This window comes from Neoarius graeffei, chromosome 17 (assembly GCF_027579695.1).
Source record: "Neoarius graeffei isolate fNeoGra1 chromosome 17, fNeoGra1.pri, whole genome shotgun sequence".
Classification (NCBI taxonomy): domain Eukaryota; kingdom Metazoa; phylum Chordata; class Actinopteri; order Siluriformes; family Ariidae; genus Neoarius; species Neoarius graeffei.
This window is the reverse complement of record NC_083585.1, coordinates 13884924-13907695: the sequence shown is the minus strand read 5'-3', so window position 1 is coordinate 13907695 and position 22772 is coordinate 13884924. Positions and strand designations below refer to the sequence as shown.

The 22772-nt window shown below is 44.5% G+C and overlaps 1 protein-coding gene across 1 annotated transcript; it reads left to right on the top strand.

The window, feature by feature from the left end:
* Positions 1-1830: 1830 nt before the first annotated feature.
* LOC132864611 (protein transport protein Sec61 subunit beta-like) lies at positions 1831-2201 on the top strand. Its single transcript, XM_060898025.1, has one exon. It carries the CDS (start codon positions 1877-1879, stop codon positions 2168-2170), a length of 294 nt encoding a protein of 97 aa, XP_060754008.1. The 5' UTR covers positions 1831-1876; the 3' UTR covers positions 2171-2201.
* The last annotated feature ends 20571 nt before the right edge of the window (positions 2202-22772 follow it).

Below are 22772 nucleotides of genomic sequence, written 5' to 3'. Positions count from 1 at the left end.
GGATCTCATCCACCCCCGGTGCCTTGCCACCAAGGAGCTTGCAAACCACCTCAGTGACTTCGGCTTGTAATAGACTTCGGGTAATAGATGAGTCCACCTCTGAGTCATCAGCCTCCGCTTCCTCAATGGAAGATGTGACAGTGGGATTGAGGAGATCCTCGAAGTATTCCTTCCACCACCCGACAATGTCCCCAGTCAAGGTCCCCACCCGCACTGTAAACAGTGTTGGCAGAGTGCTGCTTCCCCCTCCTGAGGTGCCGGACAGTTTGCCAGAATTTCTTTGAGCCCGACTGATAGTCCTCCTCTATGGCCTCACCGAACTCCTCCCAGTTCCAAGTTTTTGCCTCCGCAACTGCCCGACCTGTACACCTGGCCCACTGGTCCACTCAGACTCAATGTTCCCTGCCTCCCTCGGAAGCTGGGAGAAGCTCTCCCGGAGGTGGGAGTTAAAGACCTCCCCGACAGAGTGCTCGGCCAGATGTTCCCAGCAGACCCTCACCATACATTTGGGCCTGCCAGGTCTGTCTGGCTTCCTCCTCTGCCAGCAGATCCAACTCACCACCAGGTGGTGATTAGTTGACAGCTCAGCCCCTCTCTTCACCCGAGTATCCAAGACATAGGGCCGGAGATCAGATGAAATGACAACAAAGTCGATCATCGACCTCCGACCTAAGGTGTCCTGGTGCCATGTGCACTTATGGACACTCCTATGCTCAAACATGGTGTTTGTTATGGACAAACAGTGACTAGCACAGAAGTCCAATAACAAAACACCACTTGGGTTCAGATCGGGGAGGCCGTTCCTCCCAGTCATGCCCCTCCAGGTGTCACTGTCATCGCCCACATGAGCGCTGAAGTCCCCCAGTAGAACAATGGAGTCCCCAGTCTGAGTACCTCTCAGTACCTCTCCCAGGGACTCCAAGAAGGCCAGATACTCTATACTGCTATTTGGCCCGTAGGCACAAACAACAGCAAGAGCCCTGTCCCTGATCTGAAGGTGCAGAGAGGCAACCCTCTTGGTCACTGGGGTAAACTCCAACACATGGCGGCTGAGCTGGGGAGTTATAAGCAAGCCCACACCAGCCCGCTGCCGCTCACCGTGGGCGACTCCAGAGAAGTGGAGAGTCCAGCCCCTCTTGAGGAGCTGGGTTCCGGAGCCCAAGCTATGTGTGGAGGTGAGCCCAACTATCTCTAGCTGGTACCTCTCAACCTCCCGCACAAGCTCAGGCTCTTTCCCCCCCAGCGAAACGACATTCCATGTCCCAACAGCTAGCCGCTGTTTTTGGGGATCAGGTCGTCAAGGCCCCTGCCTTTGACTGCCGCCCAATCCACACTGCACCGGCCCCCTATGGCTACTTCTGTGGGTGGTGAACCCACAGGAGGTTGGGCCCACGTCACCGCTTCAGGCTGAGCCCTGCCGGGCCCCATGGGCAAAGGCCCGGCCACCAGGCACTCGCATACGAGCCCCAACCCCGGGCCTGGCTCCAGGGTGGGGCCCCGGCTGCGCCATACCGGGTGATGTCACAGTCCTTGTTCTTTTAATATCCATAAGGGTTTTGGTGAACTGCTCTTGGTCTGGCCTGTCACCTAGGACCTGTCTGCCTTGGGAGACCCTAACAAGGGCGTAATGCCCCTGACAACATAGCTCCTAGGATCATTCAAGCACACAAACCCCTCCACCACAATAAGGTGGCAGTTCTAGGAGGGGTTGTGAAAACCCCTCCTAGAACTGCCCTCAACTTCTTTGAGTTGTCGTGGCCTTTTTGGTCAATCGTCAGCAAACAAACCAGCTCTTTCTTTTCAGTCACTTCATTCTCAGTGACTATTGTTCTGCTCAGGTATTATCCTCGAATGCTTCTAAGAACATCAGAACAACATGCCTGGACCCGCAGCAAGCGCATCTAGCGTCGGAGCCTCCGGCCATTCCCCCAGTAAAACGGTGGCCCCGAGAGCAGCAGGATCCACAGTCAGACAGAGGAAAGTGACAGGCAGCAGTACACAGTCTGCAGGCAGAGCTACAGCATCAGCAGGTACAGGAGGCATGTGGCGCTTCTACACCGAGGACTCACCAGGACTGAAAGTTGGGCCTGTGCCAGTGCTTGTAATGAGTTTGCTGTTCATTGCCTCGGTCTTCATGCTGCACATATGGGGAAAGTACACTCGCTCTTAAACCTCCTGACCTTTGAACTCTGACCTCCAAGTGATATGATATCAGTGATTTTATGAATTGTGAAATGTTAATAGGAGACTATTAAGTGCTGTCTTGTTGGCAAAAGAGGGTTGTATAAAGTATTAACATCGGGGTACCAATAATTGTGGCACACATGATTTCATGTAAAATAATTATTTCTTAATGTGGGTTTTTTTCTCACTGAATAAATGCACTTGAATTAAAGGTTGGATTTTTCTCCTTTTTTTTGCATTGTTGTCCTATATTATTATTATTTTTTTAAAATGAATTTATTAGAACAGTGGTTCTCAACCGGGGGGGCGCGCCCCCCTGGTGGGGCGCGGAGGTACTCCAGGGGGGTCGCGAGTAGGCTTCATGTATGGAGGAAAAAAAAAATCTGGGGCTAACAGGCTATAGTAGCTAAGCAGATGCAACACATTTACCCATGTCAAAATGCAGGACATTGGACTATTACATACAAATCAATACTATTATAAAATCTATCATCAATCTATCATAAAATCTTGTGTGTGTGGCCGCATCAGTCGGGGGAACTGTGATATGTTCCCAAGCCTTGCAGACTTTATCAGTAATGCAGGCACTTCCCACGATTTCTCATCTGTCTTTCAAGCAGCGTCAGAGCACCTGTCGGTAATGAGAAAACAGTTTGCGGCATACTTCACAGAGGATTATCGCTCTTTTGCGTGGGTTCGAGATCCATTTGTGTGTACTGCTGACGAACTTCCAGTTGACATGCAGGAACAGCTTATTGAGCTGAAGAGTGACAGTAGACTTAAGGCAGTCTTCACCTCATGCCCTCTTTCGACATTCTGGGCAGCATTGATGCAGGAGTAGGGGAGAGTGGGGTAAGATGAGCCAGGGGGTAAGATGAGCCACCCCTTGTTTCTAAGAAACAGTAAACAAATGTGACCATGTGACCACATTCAAAGGGGGCCGGGACCATTTACTTACACTTGTGGAGAGGAGCACCACATGTCAAACTAGGTGAGGGACATATTTATAAAAATGTGTTTTTGTGCTTTCTAAGTCAATTCCATGTTTGTCCACAGTGAAGATGATTTAGAGAAGACAAAAGTAGAATAATATTTAGACACATTAGGGTTAAGTTAGTGGCTTTGTAAGCTATGATATGAATGCTAATAAAAATAATTTTGATTAGCCTAATCCCCTTTATTAGCATTTTTCTACAAAATGGTGGCCATGGGGTAAGATGAGCCATTAGATGTGGGGCAAGTTGAGACACTGGCTCAACTTACCCCATTGGTGGCTGAGCTTACCCAATATGGATGACACTTAAGTTTTCACATTTACTGGTCATATATGACAACAATATATATATATATATATATATATATATATATATATATATATATATATATATATATGACATCAGATGAGGAAGACCAGTTGTTAGATGTGGGGGATTATGTTGTGGCAAAATACACGGGGAAGAAGAAAGTGCATTTCTTCATTGGCCAGATAATCAAATTGGATGTCTTCGAAATAGAGGCAAGATTTCTCAAAAGAAGCCGGTCATGCCATGGCTCTGCAAGAAAGCCAACCTTTGTCTTCAAAGAGAAAGATAAGGCTGTCCTGTCAAGACAGGATATTGTGAAAAAATTGCCCCGCCCCTTTACTGTTGGGGGGACAGCACGGAGGGAGAGGCAAATGGTGTTCCCTTGCCATTTGAACGCTTGGAACATTGAATAATGATGAAATGATTGAATGATTGATGGAATGATTGCTGCATGTTTTAGCAATGTTTTAACCTACTGAAAGAAATAAGATTCTTTTGGCACTGTTCTACTGTTTTAGTAATTTCTATAATATAGTATATCTCTCATTCCCTCTCTAACCATCCCTCTTTCTATCTATCTACGCATATATCTCTCTCTATCCATCTATCTATCCCTCCCTATCCCATCTCGTTCTATCACCTCTCTCTTCATCTCCCCTTCTCTGTGCAACGGCCCTATCCCCCACTTGATTGACTTGACTTGATTCATTGATTGCATTTCTAATAATAAAAGTTGTTTACTTTGTTAACCTAACATGTTTTGTGTTGGCTCAATTTACCCCACACAGTGGCTCATCTTACCCCGTGCATGGGGTAAGTTGAGCCACTTGACATTTTTTTTTCAAGAGGTAATATCACTCTAGGGCGGCACGGTGGTGTAGTGGTTAGCGCTGTCGCCTCACAGCAAGAAGGTCCTGGGTTCGAACCCCGGGTCCGGCGAGGGCCTTTCTGTGTGGAGTTTGCATGTTTTCCCCGTGTCCGCGTGGGTTTCCTCCGGGTGCTCCGGTTTCCCCCACAGTCCAAAGACATGCAGGTTAGGTTAACTGGTGACTCTAAATTGACCGTAGGTGTGAATGTGAGTGTGAATGGTTGTCTGTGTCTATGTGTCAGCCCAGTGATGACCTGGCGACTTGTCCAGGGTGTACCCCGCCTTTCGCCCGTAGTCGGCTGGGATAGGCTCCAGCTTGCCTGCGACCCTGTAGAAGGATAAAGCGGCTAGAGATAATGAGATGAGATGAATGAGAATATCACTCTAACCATAAGAGCTTATCAATTATGTTTTGCTCAGATAGTAACAGTACACTTTGAAATTTGGTATGGTGTGTAGACTGGAAGCAAAAATGGCTTTAACATGTAGTTATGATGAAAAATGTAAAAAGTGGCTTATCTTACCCCACTCTCCCCTACCCGCAACTGTGTGACGTAGCCTTGAAACTGCTCATCCCATTCGCATCGACCTACTTGTGTGAGGCAGGATTTTCAAAAATGACTGCGCTCAAAACGAAATATCGCAATCGTGCACAATTGAGGATGACTTGAGACTGTGCTTGTCAAACATTTCGCCAAGAATCGAGGATCTTTGTAAGGCAAAGCAGGCTCAGGTCTCGCATTAACGCAAATGCAGATCACAAAGGCACAGTAAAAAGTAAAACCTAAATTCACGCCTGGTCCCAATTCCCAATGATATCAATAGCCACCTAATGATAAGCCTAATAAAATACCTAATAAAAACACTAATAATAATAATAATAATAATAATAATAATGATGCCTATTAATAATAATAGCATAATAATAATAATAATAATAATAATAATAATATAAACAACCAACAACAGCAATAATAATAATAATAATAGGCCTAATAATAATAATAATGCCTGAAAGAACATAAGTCTTGTACTACTGCCAACAGCTTAGTAATGATAATAGGCCATAATAATAATTATAATAATTATAATTATAATAATGCCCGAAAGCAGATTAGAAATGTGGTGCTACTGCCAATTATAACAATAGCCTAATAATGATAATAGGCCTATGTATTTCTATGGAATGGATAATGCTACTACTGCTGCTACTGCTACTACTACTACTACTACTACTACTAATAATAATAATAATAATCTAGCCCAGGGCTGGCTATCTATCTATCTATCTATCTATCTATCTATCTATCTATCTATCTATCTGTCGATATAAGGTGCTGTAGGTCGGGTGGCGTCACTGCGGGTGAGTGTGTTTGGGGGAGGGGATGGGGCCGGGGCGAGAAGAGGGGCCCCCAACTGCAATGAACCAGCTTTGGTGGGGCCCAGGTTGCAAAAGGTTGAGAACCCCTGTCTTAGAGCAATCGCCCGTGGTTTGTGCGCATGCAGATACACAAATACACATACTAACATACACCCTGATCCCCATGCACACACTAACATACTTTATTACCACAATTCATTAAGTTGTCTTTTCTCTCTTTTTCCTTTTTTCTTTTCTCTTTTTTCATTTGAAAAACAAATTGCATCACATAAGGAAAATATATCAATTTTTACAGTAATCTGGAATTCCTTCATAGAAATACTCCAACCATAATGCAACCTCATAGCCATGCACGTCCATGTCTACACACCCTCACCCTCATATTGGTTGCACAGTAGCATACAGAATAAGCGTCCTCCCCCCAACTCCTCTTCTTAACCATATACAAACATATTATGTAATAAAAATGTCCTTGTACACTCAAATACAAAAATATCCTTATGTACACACAGGTGTGTGTGTGTGTGTGTGTGTGTGTGTGTGTGTGTGTGTGTAGGTCTGTATGTATGTCTATGTTATTATTATTTTTATTATTATTATTATTAGTAGTAGTAGTTGTTTGTTTTCTCAATAAGTGTGGGGCCAGTCGAGTTGACACTCTGCTGTCTGCCGGCTGTTGGCTTGGCAGGTGGGAACTGGTGTGCGCATGGGGCGGCCGGTGGTGCACATTGCTGCATCTGGCGGCTCAGATGAGCCTGGCTGGGGCAGTGCGTGGGCTGGTGGGGCTGGACACCAACAGATTCAGTCCAGACCCTTGCTTGCAGATGAGTGTTACGATCTTGATAGGCCACACAAGCACTATACACCTGCTGCTAATGACTCAGCATGGCTGCCTGTCGACAGGGGAAAGAAGGAAAAATGCTCCTGGAAGAGGGTGCTAATGACTGGAGAGTCAACTGTGCCCCACATACTGTGGACCACCTGGCAGCTGAGGGTGCTCACTGACATTGAGCTGCTGGAGAGATGGCCTGAGGTCATTGCAGTGCAGGGCGAGGACAAAGCTGTGCACTGGTGCTGGCTCTACTCTCATGTTTGCTGCCCTGTGTTTGGTTTGTCTGGGGTGCTGGATGTAACAATGTGTGCCCAACGGTGGTTGCTCTGTCTGTATCGTGTGTCTGCCTGCTTTGCCGGTGGCTGGAGAATGATGGGGTTTTGCACTCTCTTTTACTGTTCTTTTGCAGTGTGATCGTTGTGTAGGTATTTCAAGGGTTTTTTTAATCTGTTTTTGGTTTATCTTTTCTGCTTTTTGCCCTTTTTAGGGGCCAAGCAGCGGAGCTGCAGGCACCTCTAGTGTTTCTATGGTTTCTTCTTCCTCTTATTATTATTATTTCAAGCATCTTTCTTCCGTATAGGATGTCTATGGCAGCCTATAGAACCGTATGGTAAAAAGTTATGAAATTTAGCACACTGATTCTGGACAGTTTCATGATTCTTCTCCGTAAATTTCATGTTGCCGCCTCAAACTCGCTAGCGCCACCAACTGGTCAAAGTTTGACATACATTTTTGCTCATAACTTTTGAACCGTACATCCGATTCTAAAAAACTTGGTATCCCTGGAATCCTTGGGCCAAGCCGATTCCAATGCACCCTATGACGTCATTTTCCGCCTGGATAGATTTTCCGCCATTTTGGATTTTGTTAAACTTGAATAAAATTCTACTTCTCCTACATTTTTTGACCGTTTTTCATGAAAATTGACATGGACCATCTTCAGACTATGGTGCATATAGAATCTATTTTTTGGAGCGATTGATAAAACTGTCACTGCACAGCAGCCAATCAAATTTAGTGGCGAAGACGCCAAACAGGAAGTGAGCTCATATCTCGGCAGCCCTTTGACATATCTCAACCAAACTTAACAACATAAAGCCACACCCCTCCAGAAGGGTCCACACCAAATTTGGTGCAAATTGACCAATAGGGGGCGCTATAATTTGTAAAAATGTGTTTTGGCTCATATCTCATGTTGTGTTTTGGTTAGAAACAAAATTCCAATGCCTGATCACACTGTTGGATGCCCCATTGAAGGTCATTTAAAAATTTCAAGGTCAGCACAAGTTATGACCATCTCTCCAACATAACATCAATCTCTTAGCATGTGGCTGCTTGGCCCCGCATTGCTGCTTGCAGCTATATTTTTTGTCATTGCTCTTTTGTTTCTATTGTGTCTGTTGTTCAAATTTTTTTCTATCCCCTTGGTTCTTATGCAGTCTGTGATTCCTGTAGCCTGAGTGGGTTTTTTATTTGTTTTTTTTTATTATTATTATTTGTTGGATGTCACATAGTTCCATGTGTGTTCCCTATGTTGTTGCAAAGTTTTGGTGTCTTCAGTATTGTTCTGCAGTGTAGAAAATGGTAATACAAAAAACACTGATACAAATCACTGTACTAATACAAATCACTTATACTGTATAAATCCCTTAAGGATTTAATTTGCATTTTTGAAAATCTACCTCTTCCCTTGGTCCATTGCAAATCTTGTATTCACTGTGTGTTTGTGCACTGTTGTATTTGTCTATTGTCTTGTTTTGTTGTACTGTATAGCCTTTGTGTTGGATTAAGATAAAACTAACAGTGAATTTGCAGAGGTTTTGCTACAAAGAAAGCTAACAGAGTAAATGGTCATTTGATTTCAAAACAAAAACTGGATTCTGAGAAGGATGAGTCGGCCTCATTAAGATTCCTTTTCCCTGGTATTAAAAGGCCCAAGTCTGTTCTGTAATTTTAACCAATGACATGGTTAAAATTATTATATTTAGCACCACGGTCTGTAGTGGTTAGCGCTGTCGCCTCACAGCAAGAAGGTCCGGGTTCGAGCCCCGTGGCCGGGGAGGGCCTTTCTGTGCGGAGTTTGCATGTTCTCCCCGTGTCCGCGTGGGTTTCCTCTGGGTGCTCCGGTTTCCCCCACAGTCCAAAGACATGCAGGTTAGGTTAACTGGTGACTCTAAATTGACCGTAGGTGTGAATGTGAGTGTGAATGGTTGTCTGTATCTATGTGTCAGCCCTGTGATGACCTGGTGACTTGTCCAGGTGTGTACCCCGCCTTTCGCCCGTAGTCAGCTGGGATAGGCTCCAGCTTGCCTGCGACCCTGTAGAACAGGATAAAGCGGCTAGAGATAATGAGATGAGATGAGCACCATGGTCAACTCAGAGTCAACTCACAGTCAACTTGTGTTCAACTGGCAGAAAGTTCCAGAAATAAAATCCATCCATCCATTATCTGTAGCCGCTTATCCTGTACAGGGTCGCAGGCAAGCTGAAGCCTATCCCAGCTGACTATGGGCAAGAGGCAGAGCACACCCTGGACAAGTCACCAGATCATCGCAGGCCTGACACATAGGTGCGTTTACATGCACATAGAGAAAATCGAATTTCTGCCGTAGCTCGTCTGAAATCGAAGCTCTAAATGGCATGTAAACACCTTAGCTAGGCTGAAATTGAATCGAACTTGATTTCTCACAATCGAGCTACACGACCTAGATTATGCGATTTTTGCCGAGCTACTTAGTGCATGTATACCCTATTGAGCCACGCAGTCCAGCTACTTACTTCAGCACTGCCCCTTCCAGAAGTGATGAGTGACGAGACCACAAGCGGGAAACACAACAGCCTCGGTCGAAAAAAAAAAAAAAACGGCCTTGGTCGGCATGACACTTCACCTTAGCCGCCCACTTTATTAGGAACACTTCTGTTCGTACATACAAACTACAAACACTCTTCTTAGAGTTTATTTTATTTTTAAAAGGGACAGTGTACAAATTAAACATTATCCTTGTGGTAAGGACAGATGTCTGTACCAGGTTATAGCAGTACATGCTAATTTCCGCCTGTAGTCACTTTGTTTATACTCTTGAATAGCTCTTCTTCATGACGACAACTGGAAGTGTACCAACACGATGGGGCGTGTAGCGCCACCTGTGGCTCGGGTGCACAATGCACCTCATAACAATAGCTCGATTTAAACACTGTGCATGTAGGATTGGATTTCTCTGGCGCCCCTGCTGGGACCCTTTGCTCGATTACTGACAGTAGCTCAATTTGGATGTGCATGTAAACGTAGTGATTGAGACAAACAACCATTCACACTCACATTCACACCTACGGTCAATTTAGAGCCACCAGTTACCTTAACCTGCATGTATTTGGACTGTGGGGGAAACCGGAGCATGCAGAGGAAACCTACACAGACACAGTGGGTGGTAAAAGAGAGCAACTGGACTTGCTTGAAGATTCTTGAAGACGTTTCACCTCTCATCCAAAAGGCTTCTTCAGTTCTGTCTGACTAGTAGGGAGTATCAGGTATTTATCCTCTCATGGATGAAAAGCTCATCTAAGGTGTCGTTGAGTCATCCTGTTGGTGTGGGTCACTGGGGGCTGGATGTGAATGACCTCGAGAGTCATTAGGGTGATCAATGGATTGCCCGTTAAGGTGATCAGTGGAATGCTGATTCTCTCTGTCCTCTTGTGAGTCACTGAAAACAGCTGGGTTTTGGTGTGCATTCAGTTGTCTGGGAAGTGTGCCAAGGACTGCATTGTAGGTGGCTGATAAATGATGTCTTAGACCCCCACCTCTGTTCAGTGGTGGCCATTCCAGGTTGACAAAAATGGCTTCTTTAACTCCTCGCTCATACCAATGATCCTCTCTGGCTAAAATGCGTACGTTGCAATCCTGAAATGAGTGTCCTTTGTTGTTAAGATGAAGATAGACAGCAGAGTCCTGGCCTGAGGAACTGGCTCTCCTGTGTTGAGCCATACGCCTGTGAAGCGGTTGTTTTGTTACCCCAATATACGAGTCTGTGCATTCCTCACTGCACTGAATTGCATACACTACTTTGTCCTGTTTGTGTCTGGCTATTCTGTCCTTAGGGTGGACCAGTTTCTGCTTCAGGGTGTTACTGGGTCTGAAATGTACCGGAATGTTGTGTTTGTCGAAGATCCTCCTGAGTTTCTCAGATAAACCAGAAATGTAGGGAATGACAATGTTCTTGCATTTGTTCCTGTTATCCTCCTTGTCCATTATGTTCCTTTTTCTGCTCTTGAAGAAAGACCAGTTGGGATACCCACAGTTCTGAAGTGCTTTCTTGATGTGATTCTGCTCCTTCTCTTTTCCCTCTATCGTTGTAGGGATGTTCTGAGCTCTGTGTTGCAAGGTCCTAATGACCCCCAATTTGTGTTCCAGTGGGTGGTGAGAGTTGAAGAGTAGGTACTGGTCTGTGTGTGTGGGTTTCCGGTAGACCTCGATGCTAAGGCTTCTGTCTTGTCTAATGTGTACATCACAATCCAAGAAGGCTAGATTATTCCCACTGACTTCCTCCCAAGTGAAATTGATGTTGATATCCACTGCATTGATGTGCTTAGAGAAGGCTTTCATTTCATAGGTTTTGATTTTAACCCAGGTGTCATCCACATATCTGAACCAGTGGCTGGGAGTAACTCCTGAAAAAGTGGTCAAAGTGGTCAAAGTGGTCAAAATGTTCCACTTCCTCCATGTAAAGATTGGCCACAATAGGGGACACCGGTGAGGCCATGGCACATCCATGCTTCTGTCTGTAGAAACTTTCATTAAACTGGAAAAAAGTGATAGTCAGGCAGAGGTCAAGCAGGGTGCAAATCTGGTTCGTGGTGAGGTTCGTTCTATCCAGTAAGGTGTTGTCTTGAAGGAGTCGTTTTCTAACAGATTCGACTGCTTCTGTGGTGGGAATGCAGGTGCAAAGAGAAGTGACATCATAAGAAACCATGGTTTCATCTAAGTCTAGTTTGAGGTCTGCAACTTTAGTAGCAAAATCTTGGGAGTTTTTGACGTGATGTAGCGTATTCCCAACAAGAGGAGCCAGGATGGTTTGGCAGTGTTATAGGTGACAGAGTTTATACTGCTGATGATAGGTCTGAGTGGAGCTCCTTCCTTGTGAATCTTGGGGAGTCCATATATGAGAGGAACGGCTTCCCCAGGGTACAATCTGTAGTACAGAGATCGGTTGATGGCTTGGTCCTTTTCTAGTTGTTGCAGGCAGCTAACAACTTTCTTTTTGTAACAACTGGTGGGGTCCCGCCTTAAGGTTTCATAGGTGGTTGTGTCGCTGAGGAGACTGGTCATCTTTGAGTGGTAGTCCGCTGTGTTTAGCACCACTGTGCATCTCCCTTTGTCAGCAGGAAGGATGGTGATGTCCCAGTCTCTTTGAAGCAATGTAAGAGCCCTCCTTTCTTGGCTGGTGAGGTTGGAGGGGGGTGCTTTTGCACTGGACAGAGCAGCTGATATCTTCAGTCTAAATGACACCTTAGATGAGCTATTCATCCATGAGAGGATAAATACCTGATACTCCCTACTAGTCAGACAGAACTGAAGAAGCCTTTCGGATGAGAGGTGAAACGTCTTCAAGAATCTTCAAGCAAGTCCAGTTGCTCTCTTTTACCACTCACAGTTACTATGACCTGGATGACTAAGAATCTTCACAGACATGCTACACAGACACAGGGAGCCCTTAGCAAAAAGAAGTTTAATCAAGTGTGCTACAAGCATACTTATTTTATACTAAAATCGAGGAAGTGTACTTGAAGGTTACTTCTTATAAACTAATTCTTGATACACTTACAACATAGTACAGGGAAGTATACTTGGTTTATACTGAACCAAGTATAAAAAAGTATAAGTAGACCTATATCAATACTAAGACTTACACTTATACATTACTTTAATACTAAAACTTATACTTGGACCTAAGTATACTTTGTAAATCTTTTTGCCACAAAATAGGAATGCTTAGCATATATCTTGCTTCAAGAGCACAATAAGGTCAACTCATTAATTGACTCAACGTTTAATTTATATATTTATACTATATGTATATATTATATTTATAATTTATATTACATTATATTTTATATATATATTATATTTATAATTTATATTACATTAGCTGAGCTATACAGCTGGTAAGTGATTAGGGAATCCAACCTGATCAGAGGGCCCCTCTCACCCCCTCCATCACTCCTTCCAACTGCTCCCATCAGGCTGGCGCTACAATGTACCACTATAAACAAAAAGTCCTTCATCCCCTCTGCAGCAGCCTTACTCAACAGCACATGATGAACATTACCAGCCAACCCAACCGTCAACATGCATGTCTTGTTTAATGTCTTATTATAATTCTGGAGATTAACACTTAGTCATTATGTGTACTGAATTGCATTATCTTCATGTACCTTACACTTCATCATACACAAAAACAGGAAAACAGAAAAAAGTTTGGCTTGACTTTATTTATTTAACTAGTCCCTTTCAAAAGGGTTTGGCAATGGTGTTATGTACAGTGTGTCAGCTGTTTCAACAAGGACACATTTTGTTTTGATCATGTCAGGCGAGACAGCATGAACAGTTTCAGTTTTTTGAACATCATATACAAAATGACTTTGTACATTTATTTGCGAATCTTTACATACAGGCCTGCCTGATTTACTAAGTACGTCAACTAAAACACAACATAGTTTGCGACATGGACAAAAAGCAGAGATTTCATGTGAACATATTTGTTTAAAAACAACCAATTCTATAATACAACAAAATGTACCATCTTTCAAGTATGCAGCACTGTTGAATCTCTTCTTTAGTCTGTCATAGGTTTTACTGTGGTACGTAACTCCATCAACCAAAAAACGGTTGTAAGACCAAAAGCAGTTACTTAGCTTCCCACACAACTTTTCAATGGCAAGCCTATATGACATTTTTATACTGGTTTCCCTTAGCAAAAAGTAGTATACTTAAAGTTCATTTTGTAAAGTATTCTGAAGTGTACGTATAAGTATATCAAGTGTACTACAGGCCATGTACTTCAAGTGTACTAGAAAGCATACTAATTTAATACTTCTTCGGACTAAATTGGAACATTTTAAGTTTATAAAAGTATACTTCAAAGTTACTTTTAAGTTAGCAAAAGTACTCTTTAAGTACTCTCATCTATACTATATCTATACTGTAAATGTACTTGGTATATCCCTCTTGTATACTTACAGTATATAACTAGTACAATGGCAGTACATAAATAAGTGTACTTATGATATACTTCAAGTACACAATAAGGATATACCAAGTACATTGATAGTATATAAATGAATATACTTGAAAGTGTACTTTTGTAAACTTAAAACGGACTTGAAAGTATACTTTTATAAACTTAAAATGTTCCAATTTAGTCCGAAGAAGTATTAAATTAGTATGCTTTCTAGTACACTTGAAGTACATGGCCTGTAGTACACTTGATATACTTATACTTACACTTCAGAATACTTTACAAAATGAACTTTAAGTATACTACTTTTTGCTAAGGGAGAACATGAAAACTCCACACAGAAAGGCCCCTGTCGGTCACTGGGCTTGAACCCAGAACCTTCTTGCTGTGAGGTGACAGAGCTAACCACTACACCACCGTGCCGCCCTCTTAAAAATATTAATTGAAATATTTTATATAACGTTTATGAAACGTGGGAGTGGTGGGGCTGATACAACTTTACAGGTGAATTACAATAACATTTATACTGGTTATTTTACTGCTCAATAAAGTGATTATTTTCATTTTGTAATTTTTGAAGGCATTTTTGCTTTCTTTACAAGTTTCTAAGAGTTTGAGGGGGAAGAGTGGTGTGTGTGTGTGTGTGTGTGTGTGTGTGTGTGTGTGTGTGTGTGTGAGAGATAGAGAGACAGAAAATAGGAAAAAGTCAAATCTAGTGAGAAGTAAGAGAGACAGCAGCTGCAGCTCGGAGTGGGTTATTAATCGGGAATTCAATAAACACATACCAGATTCCTGAGAAACCCTGCACTCTTGCAGATGCTCCTGTCAATATCTGCATCACCAGAAGTCCCACAGAATAATACAGTAGAAACATTGAACATGGCTAAGACAACAGCATTATATGAAAGAACCCAGACTTTGTTCTAATATTGTTTTGAAGTAAAATATTACTTTTAGACACATATTTATTTAACTAGTCCAGTAATTCTATCAATGATCTGCTATTTCAGACATTCACGGGAGGACAACTCAGTTCTCTAAAAACTAATTCAACATTTTATTTCAAAAGTGTTCATTCATTGCACTTCATATAATTAGCCATGGCCAGATTTTATACTTGAAATAATTACAAGCCAGTTCAGTTTCTTACATCAATAGGCAGGGTTATTACAACAGAACTATACATCCTATAGCAAATACTGAATGTGTCAGTTGACTTATGTTCCATTTGACTTAATTCAGATGTGGGAAAACTGAACTCGGAATTCTGTCAACAGTCGGAAAAAAAAGTGGATGCCACCATGTTTTCCATGGTCTTTTGTCTTTTGCAACAATTTAACCAGCTAGCTGTGATTAATGATGTATATTTACCTCCTTAAAACAGCTATTGAGTCAGTGTTATATATTTAACAAGGTAATATGCCTGTAAAGATGTGCTACTTTGTTTACAGTTGATTCTGTTTGCAGCCATGTCGATTTGATGTCAGGTATTGTACTCACAGTTGAGGAGACCTTTCCGAGTAGGAATTCTGAGTTGAAGGGGCATTTTTTTCTGGGTTTTTCCTAGTCTGAGGTCAGAAATGAGCTATGAATTTTAGCTGAATGCAGCACTAAACATATTTATATACTAATTAACTTTCTCTTAAGTGAGCCTGTGCAAAGCTGGGACACCTATAAAATATAGAGTCAAAGAACTTCAGGCCTCACTTCTCATTTAAAGGTTCAATAGTTAATTGCTTTTATTTCTTAAGTGTGCAACCACCCTGCAAAATATGTACAACCCCAATTCCAAAAAAAGTTGGGATGCTGTATAAACCATGAATAAAAACAGTTGTCCCAACTTTTTGTGGCTACTGCCTCATAGAGGCTGTAGCCACTATGTCATCGTGTTGCAAAAATGTAAGAATGAGTGTAACAAGATGGAATTCATGTACATTGTGCATGTGCATACGCATATAGGTGTTCCTGTTTAAAATGGCTGGTGAGTATATACAATTCAGTTCACCATTTGAAATAAATGGACTTATTATTATTAGTCCTCTTGCATGTAATGCGTAGAGCTAGCCAGAGAAGTCAGGGCCCTCCATCTTTGCCGATCCTCTGCCAATTGGCGGGCTTGTTGCAGGGTGATGTTGCAGGCTTCGAGGTCCTTGGCCACAACGTCTAGCCACCAGGTGCGAGGGGCTCCTCGGGGCATCTCCATCCTGCCTGGTGTGGGTTAAAGTCTAAGAGCACCCATGTTGGGTGGTCAGAAGGGAGTCGAAGTACATGGCCAAACCATCTTACTCTGCAAGCAGTTGCTAGGCAGGAAGCAGGGGGCTGTTGGGTGCGCACTCGTAAATGAGAGTTGGACACATGTTGCTGCCATCTGATGCCCATGATCCTCCATAGGGCTTTGCTGTCAAATCCACTGAGTCTGGCTGCCAAGGTGTTGTTGAGTGGCCAGGCCTCAGCTCCATATAGGAGGACTGACAGTATAGAGGCATTGTAGATGTGCAGTTTGGTCTTCAATGAGATGTGATGGTGCCACCATAGTGGTTGCCAAAGTGACTGCATAACTGCCAATGCCATTCCTTGCCTCCAGTTTTAGGTCGCCTGTATTTGTGATAGTGGAACCGAGATAGTTGAAGGTTAACGGAGGTGTTTGCGATGTGGAGAGATGGAGGGTCAGGGCCATCTCCAATGTACATGAATTCCATCTTGTTCCAGTTAATACATAGACCTAATTTTTTGGCCTCTTCATCGAACACACTTAAGGTGTCTCTGAGCTGCTCCAGTGTGTCCACAAGGAGGGACGTGTAGTCCGCATAGTCAAGGTCCGCCAGAGTGTATTCACCGAACAAGACTCCTATGACCCATTCTCAGACCCTTGTCATCAGATAGTCGATGATGCAGTTGAAGAGGTCTGGAGCAGTGACACAACCCTGACGTACTCCACTGTCGATGGAGAACCAGTCAGAGTCTGTGCCATTCACACGGATGCAACTCTCAGCATTGTTGTACAGCTGTTGGAAGAGGGTGATGATTTTAGGTGGTGCGCCGAGGATCTTCAGATTCCTCCATAAAGCTGCATGGTCCACCTCATCAAAGGCAGCCTTGAGGTTGACAAAGGCAATGTAAAGATGCTGATCTCATCGGAACTCCCAGACCTTCTCGATGATGAGGCGAAGAGCTGAGATGTGGTCAATGGTGGAGCAGTTGGGCATGAAGCCGGCTTGTTGTGGACGGCGTCTGCTTCTGATAGCTGGTAGTGCTCTGGTGAGTAGAATCCGAGTGAAGAGTTTGCCAAGAATGGAGAGAAGTGTGATGCCTTGGTGGTTGCTACACACAAGCTGGTCGCCCTTTCTCTTCCAGAAGGGTAGGATGATGCCCTGTCTCCAGTCTCCTGGTAGTCTCTCATGGACCCACATGTGATTGATGATTTGGGTGAGCCACTGGATCATATGGTCACCACCAGCCTTGAGCATCTCTGCTGTTATCTTGCAGATGCCTGGTGCTTTGCTGTTTTTCAGCTTTCTCAGCGCAGCCTTGACCTCATTGGAGGTAACTGGGGTGGTAGAACAGTCTGAGTTTGGGTCGTTGGTGGCATCGGTGGCCTCGGTGAGCATGGGGTCCTCAGGGACTGGTGGATGGTTGAAAAGCATGCTGAAGTGTTCCCTCCAGTGATTGATGCAGTCACCTTCCATAGATAGAATGTTCCCAGAGAGGTCCTTTATGAGGAAGCTATGTTGTCTAGGGCCTGCCTTTGCCCTGCGTAGGAGGCTATACACTTCGCGTTGGTCATTGTGCTGAGACGAATGCTCAAGGTTGGAAGCTTGCTCAGCCCAGAACTTTTCTGTCTCAGCGGATGGCTTTGTTACGCATTCCATTGAGGCGGTGGTACTCAGCCAGATCTCCTTGGAGGTGTGCAGCACAGTGCTGGTCAATGATGTCCAGGGTCTCAGATGAGATCCATAGGTGTCTAGGGGCAGATCTTGTTCTTCCTATGGTCTCCTCGGCCCTTTTATAGACCTCTGTTTTGAAGTGCTCCCAGTCAGAGGGTGTGTCATTTGCCAGAGCAGTGAGCCAGTTTGAAATGGCACACCTGAATGATTCCTTGATCAAAGTGCGTTCCTATTTTAAAATATACTCCAGGTTGTCCCCCTTTCCTCGCCTTCTTTGGTCAGTGGTCCCATGTGTCATGTAGATGTGACACACTTCCAAGTTGTTACAGGAAGTTGTCAAAAAGAGTATTGAGACAGCTGAGCTCTAGCACCGGGCCTTTTCCAGGAAATAAGAGTTTCGGCCGTGGTGACAGCATGTGTATGTCAGCCTCGGTTTGGAGGTTTCAGTTTCGAAAACTGTAAGAGGTAAGAGTAGAATAATATAAAGTACAGACACTTGGTATATTTTACTTCTGTGATTTTTAAATTATTAATTTTTGGATTACACTTCATTTTTGTGGCTACTGCCTCATAAAGTAAATATATATGCTATATTTACTGTATGGACATGGTATCAGAAAACAATTTTATTTATAAGCAGTAGCCACATGTACCCATAGGGTACCTATTTTTTTTTAAATGTGCTGCTGGAATTTGGCAAAGACTTGCACTCTGCAAGAGTGCAAGTCTTTGTACTATTTTCAATGAAATATAGGGTTTCCAGGATTTGCAAATCATCACATTCTGTTTTTATTTATGTTTTACACAGCATCCAAACTTTTTGAAATTGAGGATGTAGAACATAATTTAAGCCATGACCTCCATTTAAGCCATCACCTCTGAACAAAAGTATTATGCAGCTGAGAAAATCCATTTGAAAAAATTTGACTTCTGAAAGCTTTTTGTGTTTGTATGGGCCTCCTGTTAGCAATTTTAGACACCCTAGTCCAGAGGCAAATGGAGATCCTATGAACATGGGCATTGACTCAACATACCCAGTGCACCTTTAAGTATTGTTAAATTAGACTCCAATATTTTTCAGATAACCACCACTGACCACAAGATCAGCAATTTACACTCTGTATGCAAATATCACTGACATATAGATAACCACTTACCTGATTCCTTGATAGTAACCTGCATGTGCCAGTCAAAATAAATAATATTTTAATCAAACACAGCATTAAGGTTTTGAAATAAGTGATTAAATATATGACATGTTACTAATGTATTGTCAGAGTACATAAGTCAAAATATTCACACACACACACACACACACACACACACACACACACACACAGAAAACTGTGTTGAAATTTGATGCACAAATTTCAGTTTTACTGCTAGGCTTACAAGGCATATATAAGTCCCGGTAAGTCTAATCACCTCTCACACTTAAGCCAGCTCCACCTCCGTCACTAAGACAGGTGCACCCTGGGGATCCCGGTTTTGCGACTGGGTGATCAAACGGAGCTCTGGCACCAGGTTGTGAAGTAGCCTCTTCCAGGCTGGAGATAGTTATAAAAGGCAATATTGTTCATTGTTTTTGTTTTGTGTGTAAATGGATAACATCAGAGTTTTAGCACCAAAGCAGACACATCATAGGTTCCGTCTTGGAACAATCAATGTTTGGACCTGCAAACGTGAAAGCAAGTTAGCGGATTGTGTGACACGCTGTAAGAACCTATCACAGGATATAATGTGCATGCAGGAGATCCATATAAGGGGTGAGGGCGAGATCTGCTTTGAAGATTGTGTTCTGAAGGGTTGGCAAGTTGTATTCAATGCCATGAGTGTGGCATGGGCAGGCGTTGCCATTGTTTTGGCACCACATGCTCTTAGATGTTAAACATGTAATGGAAGGTAGAATGACTATGGTCAGAGTGAAGGTGTATGGAGTAAAGTTGATGATATATTGCTGCTACTGCCCAACTGAAGAACACAGTACCTCCATAAAGGAGAACTTTTATCATATATTAAGTAGAGCCATGCAGAAAACGAAAGGAAACCATCCTTCCTATAAGATCATTGTGGCCAGAGATTTTAATGCGACCATTGGTAAGGACTGTAACCATGGCAACTGGAGAGGAGTTGGATCTTACCATGATACAGACATAACCAGCTTTAATGGCACAAAACTCCTAGAAACTGCTGAGTGTAACCAGCTCTACATCTTAAACACTATGTTTGCAACACGATCACACAAGCATAGGTGGTCATTTCACTCTAACCTTGGATATAAGCGTCGGCTAGACTAAATCCTGGCTGACTGGTATGTAAGACATGCTACAACAAACTGTCGAGTATACCCGATGCAAAGTCAAATATTTGACTCTGACCACCGAATAGTAGTCATGAGTGCCGCCTTTCCAAGAAAGAAAGAAGTACACAAGATGTTCCGGAAATCCAGAGCTCACCAAGCACTATATAAGATATAAGAGCACTAAGGGCTGATCTCGATATTCAAGGCAAGTACAGTGAAAGGCTAGGTTCTCTTCTATTGGGAGATACTCAGGCAAACAGACAACTGGATGATGTGGAGGAACTAATAACCAAGGCTATATTGACAGCATCTAAGGAAACGATACCACCACAAACCAAAAAGGAGATGGATAAGCCTTGGACCAACCACACCTATAGAGAACTAATGCAAAAACTCCTGGCAGAGAAAGACCCGGTAAAGAAAAAGATCTTTGTGGCAGTTTGCAGGAGTGGGAGGAGCACAGAAAGATGGCAGGCCAGAATTAAGTTCAAAACTCTTTATTTTCAGCTTGAACACTCTCCCAGCCATACACGCACGCACACACACACACTAGTCTTCTGGTTGGGGAGAGAGCTCCCCTCTGCTCTCGCTCTCTCCTTAAATAGGGCGCGGTCACTGGGGAAGACACACAAACACACGTTAATAGACCTCAGGTGCAGTGATTCTGCCACTTACCTTCCCTGACTCTGCCCTCCGGTCACAGACCAACGCTTAGCCACGCCCCCACTGCCACATACCCCCACCGCCCGACTCAGGCCGGGCGGCCGTCCGGTCTGCAGCCGACTCCCCCCCCCCCCTTGACAGGAGAGGAAGTCCGCCACGACCATCTGCACCCCCGGCTTGTGGATCACCTTGAAGTTAAAAGGTTGGAGTGCCAGATACCAACAGGTGATCCGTGCGTTGGCATCCTTCATGCGGTGGAGCCACTGGAGGGGCGCATGGTCCGAACAGAGGGTGAAAGGGCATCCCAGCAGGTAGTAGCGGAGGGCGAGGGCCGCCCACTTGATCGCGAGGAACTCTTTTTCGATGGTGCTGTAGCGCCCCTCACGTACCGACAGCTTCCTGCTGATGTACAGCAATGGACGGTCCTCCCCCTCCACCTCCTGGGACAAAAGGGCCCCCAGCCCCCTGTCTGATGCATCTGTCTGTAACATAAAGGGGAGAGAAAAGTCAGGGGAGTGTAACAGTGTCCCCCCACACAGTGCAGCCTTCACCTCAGAGAAAGCCCGCTGGCATTGCTCCGTCCACTGGATCGGATCTGGTGCCCCCTTTTTAGTGAGATCAGTCAGCGGGCTGGTGATGTCTGAATAATTAGGTATAAACCTACGATAGTAGCCAGCCAGCCCCAGGAACTGTCTCACCCCCTTTTTGGTCTTGGGCCTCGGGCAGGCCGCAATTGCTGCTGTCTTGTTAATTTGGGGACGCACCTGCCCGTTGCCCAAGTGGAAGCCCAGATACCGTACTTCCACCTGCCCAATCGCACACTTCTTCGGGTTGGCTGTGAGACCCACTCGCCTCAGCGACCTAAGGACGGCCCTCAGGTGTTGCAGGTGCCGCGGCCAGTCATTACTGTAAATAATGATATTGTCGAGGTACGCGGCCGCATAGGTAGCGTGGGGGCAGAGGACCCTATCCATCAGCCGCTGAAACGTAGCGGGTGCCCCAAACAGCCCAAAAGGAAGTGTGACAAACTGGTGTAAGCCAAACGATGTGGAAAAGGCCATTTTTTCTCAGGATAATGGAGTCAAGGGGATCTGCCAATAACCCTTTGTCAAATCCAGTGTCGAGTAAAAGCGAGCCGGTGCCTAGTCGATCGAGCAACTCATCAATACGAGGCATTGGGTACACGTCGAATTTAGACACTGCGTTGACTTTTCTATAGTCTACACAGAACTGGACCGACCCGTCAGCCTTGGGTACCAAGACAACCAGGCTGCTCCAGTCACTGTGGGACTCTTCGATGATGCCCATTTCGAGCATGGCCTCGAGTTCTTCCCGAACCACTTTTTTCTTGTGTTTGGGTAGCCTGTAAGAGCGGCTACGCACTACCACCCCCGGGGGCGTCTCAATGTGGTGCCCTATGAGGTTGGTGCTGCCGGGCAGGGGCGAGAACATGTCTGAAAACTCGGTCTACAACTGGGCAACCTCCGCGAGTTGGGTTGGGGAGAGGTGGTCTCCACAGGGGACTGGAGAGGTACGAGATGCCAATGCTCCCTTTTGAACCTCCGGCCCCAGCTCCGCCTTCTCCGGAACCACTGACACCAACGCCACGGGGACTTCCTCGTTCCAGAGTTTGAGCAGATTGAGGTGGCAAATCTGTAGTGCCCCACCCCTGTCCATTCGCCTCACCTCGTAGTCAACGTCCCCGACTCGCCGTATGACCTCAAAGGGTCCTTGCCACTTGGCGATCAATTTGGAGCTCGATGTGGGCAACAGTACGAGTACTTTATCTCCCGGTGCGAACTCCCTAAGGCATGTACCCCTGTCGTACAGGCGGGTTTGCCGTTCTTGGGCCTGCCGCAAATTCTCCTGGGTTAGGTGTGTGAATGTGTGGAGTTTTGCGCACAGGCCAATAACGTATTGAATTTCATTTTTACTCTGTGAAGGTCCCTCCTCCCAATTTTCTCGCAGCACATCTAGAATGCCGTGCGGCTTACGCCTATATAACAATTCGAACAGGGAGAACCCCGTGGAGGCTTGGGGTACCTCTCGCACTGCAAATAACAAGGGTTCGAGCCATTTATCCCAATTACGTGTGTCCTCGCTTACGAATTTTTAAATTATA

What these genes read in the sequence shown, in the direction of transcription:
- LOC132864611 (XM_060898025.1), top strand. Translation starts at nt 1,877, where the DNA reads ATGCCTGGACCCGCAGCAAGCGCATCTAGCGTCGGAGCCTCCGGCCAT.